Raw genomic sequence first — 17,331 nt, forward strand, 5'->3', positions numbered from 1 at the left:
TTTGAGTGCTGTTTTGGGGGTGTTAGGCTACGTTTCAGAGTTTTTGGTGTGTGTGTAGATTGGGGGTGTCAGGGTACTCTTCTGGGGTGTTTTTGTGCATTTTGGGGATGTTAGTGTGTGACTTCAGGTATGGTTTCAGGATTTGTGCTTTGTGGGTGTTTTGTGTGTTTTTGGGGTGTGGTTTGGGGGTGTTGGGCTATGCTTTAGAGGTGGTTTTCGGGTATTTTGGCTGTGCTGGGGTACTTTTTTGTTGTTGTTTGTTTGTTTGTTTTGCATTTTTGGGGGATGTTTGTAATTGCTATGGTTTAGGGGGATCTGTGTGTGGATTTGGAGTGTTTTGGGGGTGTTTTAGGTGGTTTTGGGGTGCTGAGTTGTAGTTTGGGGGCGTTGGGCTGTTTTGGGGGTATTTTGGGGTGTTTCTGTGTGCTTTTGGGGTGTTAGTGCTTTGGGGGGCTGGTTTTGAGGTATTTTTGTGGGGTTTGGGGGTGTTTTTGGCACTGCTCCCGGCCGGTTCCGCTGTGTTTATGCTGTGGGGGTGTAATTAATTACTAATTAAACACCGGTAACGAGCTGGGGGGGGGGGGGGGGGAGGGGCGGTGCTGGCACTGCCGCGGCGCCCAGACCTAAAATGGCGGCCGGGCTTCGTCAGAGCCAAGTCTCGCGAGAGTAGCGCGGAACTCTCGCGAGAGGTTTGGGCCGGGGGAGGGCGAGCTGCCGAAATCTCGCGCGAGTTTGGGCGCCGCGGCGGAGCTCTCGCGAGATCTTCGCGGCGGTGTCATGGCGGCGCCCATGGGGGAAGGTGCTGGGGGGGCCCCGCCGGGACCCCCGGGGGCGGGGGGGGGCGCGGGGGGGGGCCCGGTGCTGACCCCGCCCCCCCCGTGCCCACCCCAGGGCTCGGCCTCCCCCCGGCGGGCCCGGATCCCCCCCAGGAGGAGGGGGGGGAGCAGGAGGGGCCCCCCCAGGAGATGGAGGAGCTCTGGTGAGGGGGGGGCGGGGCGGGGGGGGGGCACCGGGACCTTGAGGGGGGGGCACGGGGACCCCCTGGGGGGGGGCATCTGGGGCCGGGGGGGGCACCAGGATCCTGGGGGGGGGGGACACAGTGATGAGGGGGGGGTCTTGGACACATGGGGGGGGCACCAGGACACGGGGGGGACCCCGGGGGGGCTCCTGGGTCCTGGGGGGGGGCACCTGGATCCCCTGGGGGGACATCTTGGGCTGGGGGGGGGCTTGGACACACGGGGGGGGACACCGGGACCCCCTGGGGAGGCACCTGGGTCCTGTGGGGGGGCACCAGGATGGGTGGGGGGCCGGGGGGACCCCAAGGGGGGGCACTTGGAGGTGGGGGAGGGGGCACAAGGAAAGTTTTGGGGGGGCACCAGGGCCTGGGGGGGGGGGCACTGGGACCCCCAGGGGGGTTCCAGGCAGCTGGGTCCCCTTTTTTGTTTTTTTTTGGGGGGGGGGTTGGCACCCGGTTCCTGATTTTTTCTCCCCCCCCCCCCCAGGTTCCCCCCCTACGACCTGCAGCGCCCCCCCCTCCTGGTGGGGGGGGGCCCGGGAGGAGTTCAGCCGCCGGCCCGAAAACTTCCTCAAGGGCTGCAAGTGGTGAGCGGGGGGGGGGGGGGGCACCGGGTTGGGGGGGGGGTCTCTGGGTGTCCTTGACCCCCCCCCCCCAAATAAATTTTGGGTTTTTTCCCCCCCCCCAGGGCCCCCGACGGGTCGTGCGTGCTGACGTGCAGCGACGACAACACCCTGCGCATCTTCGACCTGCCCGCCTCCCTCTGCGGCCCCCCCGCGGGACCCTGCCCGAAATGGTGGGGGGGGGACGGGGGGGTCTGGGGTGGGATCTGGGGGGACTAGAGGTGGTTGGGGAGGTGTTAGGGTGGGATTTAGGGGGGCTGGGGGGAGTCTGGGGGGGCTGCGGGGTGTTAGGATGGGGTTTGGGGGGAGTTGGGGGGGATTAGGGTGGGGTTTGGGGGGGCTGGGAGGGTTTAAGGGGGTATTTGGGGGGGGGTTGAGAGGGTTTTGGGGGGATCTGGGGGGGTTGGGGAGGGGTTGGGGGGGATTCCAGGAGATTGGGGGGTGTTAGGGGGGATTTGGGGGGTTTGGGAGGGTTTCAGGGGGCTAGGGGAGTTTGGGGGGATTTGAGGGGTCCCAGCCTCTGCCTGAAAGGGTGAGGGGGGGTTTTGGGGGGGATTTGGGGTCCCAGCACATTTATTGGTACCCTGTGGGGGCATTTTGGGGTCCCAGGGGGGCATTTGGAGTCCTGGGGAACATTTTGGGGTGCTGGGGTTCGTTATGGGGGCTCTGGGGAGCTTTTGGGGCTGCTGGGGGCGTTTATTGGGGTCCTGGGGGGCATTGATAAGGGTCCCAGGGGAGTATTTGGGGTCCCAGAGGGGTATTTGGGGGCACTAAAGGTGGTTCTGGGGGTTCCCGGGTGAGATTTTGGGGTCCTCAGGGGTGTTTTTGGGGTCCAGGGGGACATTTTGGGATCCCTGGGGGGAGGGGTTGGGGTCTGTAGGGGCTCTTTTGGGGTCCCTGTGGTCAGTTTGGGGTCCCGGGGGGTTTGGGGGTCAGTTCTGGGGTCCCTGGGGGTCAGTTTTAGTGTCCCATGGGGTTTTAGGGTTGTTTGGGGATCAGTTTTGGGGTCCCCGAAGGTTTTGGGGTCAGTTTTGGGGTCCCTGGGGGCAGTTTCGGGTCCCCAGGGGTTTTGGGGTCATTTTTCAGGGTTTTTCGGGGGGGGGGGGGTGGGGTCAATTTTGGGGTCCCTGGGGGGGTTTTGGGGTTCCCGGGGGGCGGTTTTGGGGTCTTTAGGGGCCGTTTTGGGGTTCTGGGGGTGGTTTGGGGGTCCTGGGGGTGGTTTTGGGGTTCCCTGGGGGGGTTTTGGGGTGCCGGGTCCCTCCAGCCCTGCGGTGTGCAGGTGCCGGCGCTGCGCGTGCCCGAGGGGGACACGGTGTACGACTGCGCCTGGTTCCCACTGCTGGACTCCAGCCTGCCCCACACCTGCCTGTGAGCCAACTGGGGCAACTGGGAGGCACTGGGAGGGGCTGGGAACGTAACAGGGGTTACTGGGAGGCGCTGGGGGGATACTGGGAGGGGCTGGGAACGTAACAGGGGTTACTGGGAGGCGCTGGGGGGATACTGGGAGGCGCTGGGGGGATACTGGGAGGCACTGGGAGGGGCTGGGAACGTAACAGGGGTTACTGGGAGGCACTGGGGGGATACTGGGAGGCACTGGGAGGGGCTGGGAATGTAACAGGGGTTACTGGGAGGCACTGGGGGGATACTGGGAGGCACTGGGAGGGGCTGGGAATGTAACGGGTTACTGGGAGGCACTGGGGGGGATACTGGGAGGCACTGGGAGGGGCTGGGAACGTAACAGGTTACTGGGAGGCGCTGGGGGGATACTGGGAGGTGCTGGGGGGATACTGGGAGGCACTGGGAGGGGCTGGGAACATAACAGGGGTTACTGGGAGGCACTGGGGGATAACTGGAAGGGGCTGGGGGAGGCTGGGAGGGACTGGGGGGATACTGGGAGGTGCTGGGGGTTACTGGGAGGGGGCCAGAGGGTTACTACGGGAGGCTGGGGGAACACTGGGAGGCACTGGGGGGTTACTGGGAGAGGTTGAGGGATACTGGGAGGCACTGGGAACATAACAGAGGTAACTGGGAGGCACTGGAGGGGGCTGGGGGAGTACTGGGGTTGGCTGGGGGATACTGGGAGGCACTGGGAACATAACAGAGGTCACTGGGAGGCGCTGGTGGGTCACTGGGAGGCGCTGGTGGGTTACTGGGAGTCACTGGGCGTTACTGGGCGTGCAGGGTGGCCAGCAGCAGCCGGGACAACCCCGTGCACCTCTGGGACGCCTTCGACGGGAGCCTGCGGGGCTCCTTCCGCGCCCACAACCACCTGGTGGGCACTGGGGCAACTGGGAGCACTGGGAGGGGCACTGGGAGGGACTGGGGATCAGTGGGAGGCACTGGGAGTGGCACTGGGAGGGACTGGGAGGCACTGGGAGGAGCACTGGGAGGGACTGGGGGCAGTGGGAGGCATGGGGGGGGACTGGGAGGCACTGGGAGGGACTGGGGAGCAGTGGGAGGCATGGGGGGGCACTGGGAGGGACACTGGGTGGTTGGTGACCAGGGGTGACTGGGGGTTACTGGTCAGTGACTGGGGGTTACTGGGAGTTACTGGCTGGGGAACTGGGTTGGTTGGGGGTTACCAGTCAGTGACTGGGGGTGACTGGGGCTTACCAGTCGGTGACTGGGAGTTGCTGGTCAGTTACTGGGGGTTACTGGTTGGTGACCGGAGGTCACTGGGAATGACTGATTGGTGACTGGGAGTTACTGGTTGGTGACTGGGGGTTACTGGTTGGTGACTGGGTGGTGACTGGGGGTTACCGGTTGGTGACTGGGGGTTAGTGGGAGTCATTGGAAGTTACTGGTTGGTGACCAGTGGTCACTGGGAGTTACTGGTTGTTACTGGTGGGTGACTGGGAGTTACTGGTGGGTGACTGGGACTTACTGGTTGTTACTGGTGGGTGACTGGTTGTTACTGGCTGGTGAGTGGGGGTTACTGGTTGGTGACCGGGGGTGACTGGTTGTTACTGGTGTGTGACTGGTTCTTACTGGGCGCCGTCAGGATGAGCTGGTGGCCCCGCACTCGCTGTGCTTCTCCCCTGATGGCTCGCGGCTGCTGGGCGGCTTCGAGGGCTGCGTGCGGCTCTTCCACACCGCGCGGCCCGGCCGCGGCCACGAGCACCGCGCCCTGCGCTGTGAGAGGGGGGCGGGGCTAAAGGGGGGGGGCATATGAGAAGGGGGCGTGGCTTGGGGAAGGGGCGGGCATATGGAAGGGGGCGGGGCCTAGGGGGTGTGGCTGTGTGGGAGGAGTCCTGGGGGGGTGTGGCCTAAAAGGGGGCGGGGCCTGGGGGTGGGGCTATCAGCAGGGGGCGTGGCCTGGGCAAGGGGCAGGGGCGGGGCTTGTGGAAGGGGGCGGGGGCCTAGGGGATGTGGCCTAAAAGGGGGCGGGGCCTGGAGGGGGCGATGGGAGGGGCACTGGGAGGGGTGTAAGGGGTGGGGGCGGGGCTTGTGGGAAGGGGGCGGGGCCTGGGCAGGAGGGGCGGGGCTTGAGGGGAAAGGGGAGGGGCTGGGTGGAGGAAGGGGGCGGGGCTACCAGCAGGGGGCGTGGCCTGTGGCTCCCGGGGGCGGGGCCATAGCCCTGTGAGGGGGCGGGGCTCTGGGTGCAGGTGGGCGGGGCTAAGGCAGAGGGGGCGGGGCCTGAGCTCTGTCCCCGCCCACAGACGGGGGGCGTGTCCAGGGGGGGCTGATTGGCTGCCTGGCCTGGAGCCCCGCCCAGCCGCTGGTGGCCTGCGGCTCCTACGGGCGGAGCCTGGGGCTCTACGCCATGGAGGGGGGCGGGGCCCTGGCGCTGTGGCCCCGCCTCCCGGCCGCCCCCACCCACCTGCGCTTCAGCCCCGACGGGACCCGGCTCTTCGCGGGGGGGCGCAAGGTGGGCGGGGCCTTCGGGGGGCGGGGCCAGGGGGTGGGGGCGGGGCCAGGGCACCCCCACACCCAGGGTCCTCCCCCGGGGGTGGGCACCCCCCTCCCAGCTCCCGGTGCCCCCCCTCTTTCAGCACGGGGCGCTTCCTGGTGAGTGGTGACACCGCCGGCTTGGTCAGCGTCTGGGACACGCTGCAGCCCAGCCGAGAACCCCCCCTGCTGCCCCCCCAGCTGCGCTTCCAGGCCCTGCACGACTGCATCAACGGCACCAGGTGCGGCCCCCACCCATCGCATGTCCCCCCCCATCCCCATCTCATCCCTTGTGCCCCCCCCATCTCCTATCACCCCCATCCTGTGCCCCCCACCCCCTGACCCCCCCCCCACAACCTTCTCCCCCCATCCTGTGCCCCCCCCTGTCCCTTTCTCATCCTGTGTCCCCCCCTATGACCCCCCAATCCCCTGCACCCCCCATCCCTCCCCCATCCCCTGTCCCCCCCATTCTTTATGACCCCCCCATCCTTTGTGTCCCCCCCAATCCCCTACATCCCCCAACCCCACCCCCCATTCTTTGTCTCCCATCCTGTATCTCCCCCCCCCCCAAATCCCCTCACCCCCTCAATTCCTTGCAACCCCCCTGTGTCCCCCCCCATTCTCTGTGCCCCCCAATCACGCTTCCCCCCCCTCTGTGCCCCCCCAGCCTGCACCCCTCCCTCCCGCTGCTGGCCACCTCCTCGGGGCAGCGGGTGTCCCCACGCCGTGGGACAGCGACGAGGGAGGGGGCGGCCGACGGCGACCCCCCCACGCGGGGAGTCAACCGCCTGCAGGCCAGATCTGGTGGTGGGGGGGCATGAGCCCCCCATGGACACTGACCCCCTTGGACACCCCCAGCCCTGCGACCCCCCCACGGACCCCGACCCCTTTGTGGACCCCAACGCTGACCCCCCCACAGACCCCCACCCCCCTGGGGACCCCAAGGCCGACCCCCCTGGGGCTCCAGACACCCCCGGTGCCCCCCAGCCCCTGGGGGAGGTGAGACCGTGATGGGGGGGGGGGCATTTTGGGGTTGGGGGGATTTTTTATGGTGGATGGGGGTATTTTTTTGGGGGGGGGCTGGATTTTGGGGCTCCCCTCATGCTGCTCTTTGTAAGAAGCGTTCTGATTGGCTGCTGCCTCCTGCCCCTCTGTGCCTGCACTGATTTTTGGGGGGGGGCTGGGGGGGGGCTTCGTGCCCCTGGTGCCCCCCCCGGTGCCGTGGTGGCGGCGTTGCCCCTTTAAGAGCTGGCTCCGGGGGGGCGGGGCCTGATTCCAGCAGCTTCGTCTGTTGCCATGGCAACGGGGGCGGTGACGTCATCGAGGGGAGGGGCCTGGGAGGGGGGAGGAACAGAAGGGGGGCGCTGGCCACGCCCCTTTGCTTGGTGGCCCCGCCCACCTCCCCACAAGCCCCGCCCCTCTCCCCGTCTCACCCAATCCCTGCTCTCCCTTCCCCTGAAGCCCCGCCCCCTCCTCCCTGAAGCCCCGCCCCCTCCAACAAGCCACGCCCCTCGCGCCGATCTTAGCCCCGCCCCCGAGCCCCCTGACCACGCCCATCCATTGACCCCGCCCCTTTTTGGCCCCGCCCACCCCGTTTGGCCCCGCCCCCCGCCGTTCCCGGTCGCGGTCGGGGCCGGAGCCGCCGCCACCGCCCACTCCCCCCCCCGGGACCCCCCCCCCGGGACCCCCCCCTTCCCCCGCCATGGCCCCCCCGGGGCTGCTGCTGCTGCTGGGAGCGGGGGCGGCGGCGCTGAGCCTGGAGCCCGTCGTGTGGCACACGCGGAACCGGCGGTGAGGGGGGGGAGTGTGAGTGGGGGGGGTGAGTGTGAGGGAGGGGGGGTGAGTGGGGGGGGGGGAGTGAGTGGAGGGGGGGGGTGAGTGGGGGGGGGACCGGCAGGGCTGGGGGGGGTGGGGGGGGTGAGTGTGACACCGGCTGTGACACTGAGGATGAGTGTGTGAGTGTGACACTGAGTGTGACCCTGGGGGGTTTGGGGGGGTGAGTGTGAGTGTGAGTGGGTGTGAGACTGGGAACAGCAGGGGGCTGGGGGGGGCAGGGGGGAGAGAGTGTGAGACGGAGTGTGAGTGTGTGAGTGTGAGACGGTGGGAGTGTGAGAGTGAGTGTGAGACTGTGAGTATGGGAGTGTGAGTGTGAGTGCGTATGGAGTGTGAGGCTGAGTGTGAGTGTGTGAGACTGAGTATGCGTGTGAGTGTGAGACGGTGCGTGTGGGAGTGGGAGTGTGAGAGTGAGTGTGAGTGTGACTGAATGTGAGACTGTGAGTGTGACTGTGCATGTGGGAGTGTGAGTGTGAGAGTGTGTGGCTGCGAGTGTCACCGAGTGTGAGCCTGTGAGTGTGTGTGTGTGTGAGACTGTATGGGAGTGTGAGTGTGTGTGTGTGTGACTGAGTGTGAGACTCTGAGTGTGAGACTGTTTGGGAGTGTGAGACTGAGTGTGAGACTGTGAGTGTGAGACTGAGTGTGAGTGTGGCACCGTGTGTGAGAATGTGTGTGTGTGACAGTGTGACACTGTGAGAATGAGTGTGACACGGTGTGAGTGTGACACTGGGGTGTTGGGAGGGGGCTGGAGGGGGTGAGTGGGAGACTGGGACCGGCAGGGGGGCTGGGGAGCGCGGGGGGGGAGAGTGAGTGTGAGAGTGTGAGTGTGTGTGTGAGTGTGACACTGGGGTGTTGGGGGGGGTGTTGGGGGGGCTGGAGGGGGTGAGTGTGAGTGTGAGACTGGGACTGGCAGGGGGGAGAGTGACACTGAGTGTGAGTGTGTGACACTGAGAGTGAGTGTGTGTGAGTGTGACACTGGGGTGTTGGAGGGGAGGAGGGGGAGATGTTGGGAGGGGGGCTGGAGGGGGTGAGTGTGAGTGAGTGTGAGTGAGTGTGAGTGAGACTGGGACCGGGAGGGGGCTGGGGGGGTGGGCAGGGGTGAGAGTGAGTGTGAGAGTGTGTGTGTGTGAGTGTGTGTGTGACACCGTGTGAGTGTGACACTGAGTCTGAGTGTGAGACTGAGTGTGCAAGACTGAGTGCGTGAGGCTGTGTGACACTGTGACCATGCACGGGTGAGTGTGAGACTGAGTGTGAGTGTGAGTGTGTGTGCGTGGAGCTGTGTGTGACAGTGTGACCCTGAGTGTGAGTGTGACCTCCAGCGTGTGACCATCGCTGTGTGAGCGTGCAACGCCGGGAGCTGGCAGCGAGCCACGGGCTGGGGGGGGGGCTTGGGTGGGTGAGTGTGAGTGTGACACGGTGCCGGGGGGGGGGGTGTGTGTGCACGGGGAGGGGAAGGTGCGTGGGACTGAGTGTGACCGTGTGTGTGTGACACATGTGCATGAGTGTGACGTGTGTGTGCATGCGACACGCTGTGTGCGTGTGACACAAGGTGCGTGTGCGTGTGACACGTGTGTGACACGCGGTGTGTGTGTGCCCGTTGCCCTTGCACACTTGTGCTGCCGTGCGTCACGTCCTGGGGGTGAGTGTGGCTGGGTGTGCCACGGGGGTGTGGTGGGTGCGTGTGACACTGCACACGTGTGTGCGTGATGTGAGTGTGAGACGGGGGGGGCATTGTGTGTTTGTGCAAGTGTGTGTGTGTGCACAAGGTGTGGAGGTACACGTGTGTGTGCATGTGCAGGTGCACACCCGTGTCCACGTACATGTGTGCATGTCTTTGTGTATACCCCTGTATGTGTGCACATGTTCCTGTGTGTGTGCAATGTGCGGATGTACACACGTGTGTGCACGTATGTGTGTGCAATGTGCACTTGTACACGTGTGTGTACACACCTACAGATGTGCACTGTGTGTGTGTGTACACCCGTGTATGTGTGTGTGTGCACATGTACGTGTGTGATGTTCATGTGTGTGATGTACATGTACATATGTGCACACGTACCCCATGTACGTGTGTGTGTGCAAGGTGCACATGTACACTCGTGTGTGTATATGCATGCATGTGCACATGTACACGTGTGTGTGTACACATGTATGTGTGCAAGGTGTCCATGTACGCCCATGTATGTGTGTGTACATGGATGTTTTATGTGCAAGGTGCACGTGTACACCCGTGTGTGTGTGTGCACATATGTATGTGCACATGTATGCCTGTGTGTGTGTGTGTGCACCCATGTAAATGTGCAAGGTGCGTGTGTGCCTGTGTGTGCGTGCACATGGACATACATGCACCATGCGTGCATGTAACCCCGTGTATGCGTGTGTACACATCTGTGTGTGCAAGATGTGCACGTGTACACTCATGTATGTGTGTGTACACATATGTGTGTGTGCAACGTGCATGTGTATGCCCATGGATGTGGATGTGTGTGCACGTGTGTCCTCATCTATGTGTGTACAATCCATATGTGCACCATGTGTGTGTGTACATGTGTGTGTACATGTACATATCTGTGCAAACTGCTTGTGTACGTGTGTAGGTGTGCAAGGTGTGTGTGTACAGCCATGTGTGTGTGTACATGTACGTATGTGGGTGTGTGTGCACATGTGTGCACATATATTTGTGTACACACACGTGTGCACTGTGTGCATGTCCACGTGTGTACACGTACATATGTGTGCAAGCTGAGTGTGTACATGTGTGCACATGTATGTAAGTGTGCAAGGTGTGTGTGTACACCCATGCATGTGTGTGTGTACATGTATGTATGTGGGTATGCACACACATGCATGCCCGTGTGTGTGTGTACGTGTACATGTGTTCAAGCTGTGTGTGTACATGTACACATACATATGTGTGCAAGCTGCACGTGTACACCTGTGCACACATATGTAAGTGTGCAAGATGTGTGTACAATTGTGTATCTGTGTATACACGTAAGTGTGCAAGGTGCACATGTATGTCCGTGTGTGTGTACACGTACATACGTGTGCAAGCTGTGTGTGTACATACGTGCACACTTATGTAAGTGTGCAAGCTGTGTGTGTACACCTGTGTATGTGTGTGTACACATGTGTAAGCGTGCAAGGTGCACATGTATGCCCATGTGTGTGTACATGTACATATGTGTGCAAGCTGAGTGTGTATATGTGTGTAAGTGTGCAAGCTGTGTGTGTACACCTGTGCACATGTGAGCAAGGTGTGTGTGTACACTGATGCATGTGTGTGTACATGTATGTATGTGGGTGTGTGTGCACATGTATGCCCGTGTGTGTGTGTACGTGTACATGTGTGTGCAAACTGCATGTGTACACATGTGTACATGTGTGTAAGTGTGCAAGGTGTGTGTGTACACCTGTGTACGTGTGTGTACACGTGAGTAAGTGTGCAAGGTGCACATGTATGCCCATGTGTGTGTGTACATGTACATACGTGTGCAAGCTGTGTGTGCACACCTTTGTACGTGTGTGTACACGTGAGTAAGTGTGCAAGGTGCACGTGCATGCCCATGTAGCTGTGTACATGTACATACGTGTGCAAGCTGAGTGTGTACACGTGTACATGTGTGTAAGTGTGCAAGCTGTGTGTGTACATGTGTACGTGTGTGTACACGTAAGTGTGCAAGGTGCACATGCATGCCCATGTGTGCGTGTACATGTACATACGTGTGCAAGCTGTGTGTGTACATACGTGCACACTTATGTAAGTGTGCAAGCTGTGTGTGTACACCTGTGTATGTGTGTGTACACGTGTGTAAGCGTGCAAGGTGCACACGCAATGCCCACGTAGGTGTGTGTGTGTGCCCGTAGCTCTGCACACACACACGTGCACACGCGTGCCCGCGGGTCTGCGGCTCTTGCACACGCGTGTGACCCCCCCGTGCCCCCCCAGGTTCCTGGCGGCGGGGGGCTACGTGCTGTACCCGCAGATCGGGGACCGGCTGGACGTGGTGTGCCCGGGGGCGGCGGGGGGGGGGGGGCTACGAGTACTACAAGCTGTACCTGGTGGGGGGGGCGCAGGGGGGGCTGTGCCGCGCCCCCCCCGCCCCCGCCCCCGCCCCGCTGCTCACCTGCGACCGCCCCCAGCGCGAGCTGCGCGCAACCATCAAGTTCCAGGAGTTCAGCCCCAGCCTCTGGGGGCACGAGTTCCGCCGCCTGCGCGACTATTACATCATCAGTGAGCCCGTGACGTCACCGGGGGGGGCGGTGGGGGGTGGGGGGGGAGGGGGTGATGATGTCACTGGGGTGTGATGTCATCGTGAGGGGGTGTGACGTCATCAGTGGGCACGTGATGTCACGGGAGGGGGTGGGAGATGAGGGGGGAGGGGGGAGAAGGGGGTGTGACGTCATCGGGAGGGGGTGTGACGTCATTAGGAGGGGGTGTGACGTCATTAGGAGGGGGTGTGACGTCATCAGGAGGGGGTGTGACGTCATCAGTGGGCGCGTGATGTCATGGGGAGGGGGTGGGAGAAGAGGGGGGAGGGGGGAGGGGGAGGAGGGGGTGTGACGTCATCAGGAGGGGGTGTGACGTCATCAGGAGGGGGTGTGACATCATCGGGGTGTGACGTCATTAGGAGAGGGTGTGACGTCATCAGGAGGGGGGTGTGACGTCATCGGGGTGTGACGTCATTAGGAGAGGGTGTGACGTCATCAGGAGGGGGTGTGATGTCATCAGGGGGCGCGTGATGTCACGGGAGGGGGTGGGAGAAGAGGGGGAGGGGGGAGGGGGAGGAGGGGGTGTGACGTCATCAGGAGGGGGTGTGATGTCACCAGGAGGGGAGGAGGAGGGGAAGGGAGCTGGGGAGGAGGGGGTGTGACGTCATCCGGAGCGGCGTGTGACGTCATCGGGAGGGGGTTGTGACGTCATCAGGAGAGGGTGCGGTCGTTGCCGTGGTGATGACGTCATCACAAGGGCGGTGACCTCATCACGGGGGCGGTGACGTCACGATAGGGGAGGTGCTGGGGGGGCAGCACAGTGCCGGGGGGGCGGGGGGAGCTGTGAGGTCAGGCGGCCGCCCCCCCACCCTGTGACGTCATCACGGCGGCGGTGACGTCATCGGGTGCCGTCACACCCCGCAGCCACCTCGGACGGGACCCCGGAGGGGCTGGAGAACCGCCAGGGGGGGGCCTGCGAGACGCGGGCCATGCGCGTCACCCTGCGCGTCGGGCAGCGTGAGGGAGGGGCCGGGGGGGGGGGGGGGACACGGGGGGGGGGGGACACGGGGGGGGGCGGGGTCAAAGGGGGAGGGGTCAAAGGGGCGGGGCCACGGGGGAGTGGGGTTATGTGGGGGAGGGGGCAGGGAATGGGGGCAGGTGGGGACAGGACACGGGGGGGGGGGGGGGGGGGAGGACAGGGGGGGTGGGCACGTGGGGGGAGGGGCACGTGGGGGGGGCTCTGGGGGGCGGGGTCAGAGGGGGGCGGGGTCAGAGGGGTGGGGTCAGGGGGGGTCACACGGGGGGGGTCACCGGGGGTCATGGGGGTGGGGTCACGTGGAGGGAGGGGCCACGTGGGGGCGGGGTCACGTGGAGGGAGGGGGGCAGCACCTGGGGGGGGGCCTGGGGCCCATGGGGGGGGTTGGGCCCGTGGGGAGGGTTTGGGGGGGTGATGGCCGTGCCCCTCCCCCCCCCCACCCCCCTCACCCCCCCCCTTTTTTCCTTCCTCCCCAGGACCGGGGGCGGGGCCGGCACCAGAGGAGGGGGGAGGGGCAGCGCCCGGCCAGGAGGCGGGCACAGGTACGGGGGGGGGGGGTGGGAGGGGGGAATTGGGGGAGGGAGAATGGGGGGGGGGAGAGGGGGCTTGGGGGGGGGGGGCGGGATGCTTGGGGGGCAGGAAGGGGGATGGGGGGGTCCTGGGGGGGGGCATTGGGTGGAATGGGGGGGGCCTGGGGGGGGATGGGGGGGGGGGCTGGTCCATGGGGGAGGGGCACTGGGGGGGGGGGCTGGGACCAGGGGGGGTCCCTCTGGAGCCCTCCAGGGGGGATCCCGGCCCCCCCCCCCCCCCATTAACCCCTCCCCCCCCCCCTTTTGCCCCCCCAGGGCCATCGAACGGCACCGCCCCCCCCCCACCCCCCCGCCCCTCCCCCCTTTTGGCCGGGGGGGCCGCGGGGGGGGCGGCGCTGGCGGCGCTGCTGGGGGCGGGGGGGGCCGCGCTCTGCTGGTGGCGGCGCCGGGGACCCCCCAAGGGCCCCCCCCCCCCGGCCCCCCCCCAGGCCGCCCCCCCCGGCCCCCGCCGCCGCCGCCCCCCCCCCCCCCGGCTGCCCCCTGCGGGAGCTGCCTCTCCCCCCCCCCGCCCCGCCCCCGCCCCCCGCCCCCTACTACAAGGTGTGAGGGGGGAGGGGCCCCAAACCGGCCCCAAAATTGGGGGAAATGAACCCAAAATGAGCCCCTCCCCCCCCCAGGGGGCTGGGCGGGGAGGAAAGGGTTAACCCCGGGGGGCGGGGCCTGGTCAGGGGGCGGGGCTTAGCCGAGGGGGCGGGGCCTGGGGAACGGCGCCTCCTGATTGGCTGTGGGCTCGCCCACGTGACGGGAGCCGTGCGCCCCGCCCCCCCATCCTGGACGTGACGTCACGCCGCGGATTGGCCCTTCCGGTCGGGGACTTCCTGCCGCAGGGCCGGGACTTCCTGGTTGAGGCCCGGTGAGGCGGGACTTCCGGCGGGCGGAGGAAGCGGCGCCCAGGACTTCCGGCGCAGGCCGGCGAAGAGGCGGGACTTCCGGTGCGAGCCCAGAGGAGGCCGAGGGACACTTCCGCCACCGCGCCCCGCTGTGGGGGCGGGACTTCCGGCGGAGAGGGCGGGGGCTCCGCGGCGCTTCCGGTGCGCGCGCGCGCTGATTACAGAGCAAATCCGCAACCGGCCCCGCCCCCGAGGTGTCAATCAGCCGGGAGGGGCGGGGCTCGGAGGGGGCGGGGCTCGGAGGGGGCGGGGCCTGTTCCCCCGGAGCCGCCAGGCCCCGTTGCCATGGTGACCGCCGCCGCGCCGCCGTTGCCATGGCGACCGCCAGCCGGGCCACGCCCACCGCGCCCCAGGCGGCCAATCGGCGGAGCCCGCCGCGCTCCCCGCGCCCTGATTGGCCGAGGCGGCGTTGCCGGGGAGACGCGCGGAGGGGGCGTGGCCGCAGGGCAGCGACGGGGGCCGGGGGGGGACAAAATGGCGGCGGGCGGCGGAACGGCACGAAAAGCCCCAAAACCGAGGGGTTTTCACCCAGAACATTCGGCCCGGCCCGAGTGGGCGTTGTTCCACCACAGCCGGGTTAGACCCAAGCCTTCCTTGCTGGCCCCGATTCTTTTTTCCCCCAAATTCCCTTTTTTCACTCAAATTAACCCAAATCTTCCCTTTTCCCCCCAATATTTCCGCTCGGTTTTTCACCCTTTGTCCCCACCTCGGAGCCTTTTCCGGTGATTTTCAACCCAAAGCGTTTTCCAGCCACGTTTTTCTTTCCCATGAGAATCGAAAAATGCTTTTGTCACCAAAACCTGACTTTTTCCACCCAAAGCGACATTTTTCACCAAAACAGCTCTTTTTCACCCCAAAGTTCCTCTGACCCAAGCATTTTCCTTTCCGTAAAGCAGCTTTCCTTAACAAAACGTAGGTTTTCCTTATAAAAATTAACCAGATTTGATGTTTTTTCACCCAGACCGATGCTTTTCACCAAAGCTGGCTTTTTTCCACCCAAAGCGCTGCTTTTCACCAAAATGCTTGTTTCTCACACCAATCTCCTTTCCCCCCGAACTCCATTTTTCCTTCCCCAGAATTTTATTTTATTTTTTCACCAAGTGTTTTTATAACCAAAACCTTTTTTATTATTTTTTTTTCACCCAAATCGACATTTTTCACCCAAACCTCATTTTTACCAAAACGTGGGTTTTTTTCACCAAAAAAGCACCACGGGGGCTGCTCAGGGGGCAGGAGGGGGGGGGGGGCAAAGGGGGAGGCAGAGGGGGGGAGGGGCAGAATGGGGGTGGGGGGGGTCAAAATCGGGGGGGCTCAAAATGGGAGCCCCAAAAGGGGGGAGGGGGGGGGCAAAAAATGGGGGAGGGGGCTAAAAATTGGGAGGGGCTCAAAACGGGGGGGGGGTGGAGCTCAAAAGGGGGGGGGGTCCCCAAAACTGGGGGGTCCCCCAAAAGTGGGGGCGTCACCTAAAAATCGGGGGCATCCCCCCACATTGGGGGAGCTCCCCACGAACCCTCCCCCCCTCCCATTCTCCCCCCCGCCCCCCCCCCGGGTGCACGTAGGGGGCGGAGCCTCGATGAGGCCCCGCCCACCCTGGCCCCGCCCCCCGGCCAAGCCCCGCCCCTCCCCTCCCCCCCAGCAGCACCCGCAGGCCTCGCGTGTCCTCGCGTGACCCCCCCGTGTCCCCGCGTGCCCCCACGTCCCCCCCGTCCCCAGGGACCCCCCCGACCCCCCCCCCAACCCCAGGGGCCCCCCCAGGACCCGCAGGGCCCCCCCTGACCCCCGGGACCCCCCCATCTCCCTCCGTGTCCCCACCTGACCCCTGTGTCCCCTCGTGTCCCTTGTCCCCCGGTGTCCCCCAGTGCCCCCCCCATGTCCCCGTGTACCCCCCCCGTGTCCATTCCCCCTCCGGTGTCCCCCAGGTGACCCCCATGACCCCCCCCCCCCCCATCCCCCCGTTGCCCCCCCAAGGTCCCCCCAGGTCCCCCTGTCCCCAACTGCCCCCCCCCCTCATGTGCCTGGGGGGGACACAGGGACATGGGGACACAGAGGGACACGGGGTCACGTGGGGACACGGGGGGGGGACACGGGGACATGTGGGGACACAGGGAGGTGGGACAGGGCCATGGGGACACCCGGAGCTGGGGTCACCTGGGGACACCGGGACATGGGGACGGGGGACACGGGGTCACCTGGGGACACGGGGGGGGGGGGGACAGGGGGGGACACAGGGACCTGGGGGTCACACGGGGACACAGGGATGGGGGTCAGGGGGTCACGGGGTCACCTGGGGCCATGGGGACACAGGGACAGAGCCGTGGGGACACCCGGAGCTGGGGTCACCTGGGGACAGCCGGGGTCACCTGGGGTCACCTGGGGTCACCTGGGGTCAGGTCCCCGTGGGGCCGGGTCCCCAGGGGGTGGGGGCGGGGCCTGCGCTGGGGGCGTGGTCTGAGGGGGGTGAGGCCCCCCCGGTGGGCGGGGCTATGCAAATGAACCCGCGCCCAGCTCCATGCAAATGAGCTGGCAGTATGCAAATCAGCATATGCAAATCAGGTCACCGCGTCACGTGACCCCCCCTTCATCCCCCCCCCCACCAAGGAGGGGGCGTGGCCTGGAGGGGGGCGGAGCCTCCCCCCGCTTCCCCGTCGCCATGGCAACAGCCTCCCCGGGCCCCTTGTGACGTCACGGCGGCGGCAGCCAATCAGGGCGCGCCTCGCCGCTGTTGTCAGGGCCGGGAGGGGCGGAGGGGGGAGCCGCGGGAGGGGGGCGGTCACGTGGGGCGGGGTCACGTGAGGCCACGCGCGGGGCGGCCCCGCCCCCTCCTCCCCCCCCTCCCCTGCCGGGGCCGCTCCCGCGCACGTGCGGCCCCCGGGCTCCGCCCCCTGGGGGCGGGTCCAGGCGGGGCCACGCCCCCCGGCGCCAGCCGCGCGCTCCCATTGGCCGGCTCCCCGGCGGGGCGCTGCCATTGGCCGCTGCCCGGGGCGGCCATTGCGGACGTGCGGGGAGGCAGGGGGCGGCCGCGCCCCTCCCCCACCCGGCGCCACCCGGGCCCGGCCCCGCCCCCACCTGGCCCGGGTCACGTGGGGGCACCCAGGGGCCCCCCTCCCCCTCGTGTCCCCCCCGTCCTGTCCCAGGGTCACCCCGGGGTCACCATGGCCTGGCCTGGTGGCACCCTGGGGACACCCTGGGGACACCCTGGGGACACCCTGGTGGCACCCAAGGGCACCCAGGGGCTCCCAGTCCT

General features: G+C 65.8%; 2 protein-coding genes across 4 annotated transcripts; both read left to right on the forward strand.

The window, feature by feature from the left end:
- Nucleotides 1-719: 719 nt before the first annotated feature.
- WRAP53 (WD repeat containing antisense to TP53) lies at nt 720-5,650 on the forward strand. Its single transcript, XM_072032217.1, has 8 exons — nt 720-799; nt 892-979; nt 1,503-1,602; nt 1,704-1,811; nt 2,918-3,006; nt 3,820-3,910; nt 4,640-4,772; nt 5,298-5,650. The coding sequence occupies exons 1-8, from the start codon at nt 778-780 to the stop codon at nt 5,648-5,650; spliced, it is 984 nt and encodes a 327-aa protein (XP_071888318.1). The 5' UTR covers nt 720-777.
- Nucleotides 5,651-6,328: 678 nt separating this feature from the next.
- Nucleotides 6,329-14,268, forward strand: EFNB3 (ephrin B3). 3 transcript variants are annotated; one of them, XM_072032263.1, is made up of 6 exons: nt 6,329-7,317; nt 11,309-11,366; nt 11,503-11,593; nt 12,496-12,588; nt 13,084-13,149; nt 13,453-14,268. In XM_072032263.1, exons 1-6 carry the CDS (start codon nt 7,229-7,231, stop codon nt 13,839-13,841), a joined length of 786 nt encoding a protein of 261 aa, XP_071888364.1. In that variant the 5' UTR covers nt 6,329-7,228; the 3' UTR covers nt 13,842-14,268. The 3 variants fall into 3 exon arrangements, 2 of the variants coding, with proteins under 2 accessions (XP_071888364.1, XP_071888363.1); XM_072032262.1 differs by having other exon boundaries at nt 11,309-11,593; XR_011806253.1 differs by lacking the exon at nt 6,329-7,317 and adding an exon at nt 8,358-10,909 and having other exon boundaries at nt 11,133-11,593.
- Nucleotides 14,269-17,331: the final 3,063 nt, after the last annotated feature.

The sequence above is a fragment of the Anas platyrhynchos genome, chromosome 37 (genome assembly GCF_047663525.1).
Source record: "Anas platyrhynchos isolate ZD024472 breed Pekin duck chromosome 37, IASCAAS_PekinDuck_T2T, whole genome shotgun sequence".
Lineage (NCBI taxonomy): Eukaryota > Metazoa > Chordata > Aves > Anseriformes > Anatidae > Anas > Anas platyrhynchos.

Excerpts from the sequence above, each read along its gene's own strand:
- EFNB3 (XM_072032262.1), top strand. The coding sequence starts at position 6,823 with ATGGCAACGGGGGCGGTGACGTCATCGAGGGGAGGGGCCTGGGAGGGG. Across the intron at positions 11,594-12,495 it reads GCGCGACTATTACATCATCA|CCACCTCGGACGGGACCCCG; the intron begins GTGAGCCCGTGA and ends CACACCCCGCAG. Across the intron at positions 12,589-13,083 it reads CACCCTGCGCGTCGGGCAGC|GACCGGGGGCGGGGCCGGCA; the intron begins GTGAGGGAGGGG and ends CTTCCTCCCCAG.
- WRAP53 (XM_072032217.1), top strand. The coding sequence starts at position 778 with ATGGCGGCGCCCATGGGGGAAG. Across the intron at positions 980-1,502 it reads CAGGAGATGGAGGAGCTCTG|GTTCCCCCCCTACGACCTGC; the intron begins GTGAGGGGGGGG and ends CCCCCCCCCCAG. Across the intron at positions 1,603-1,703 it reads TTCCTCAAGGGCTGCAAGTG|GGCCCCCGACGGGTCGTGCG; the intron begins GTGAGCGGGGGG and ends CCCCCCCCCCAG.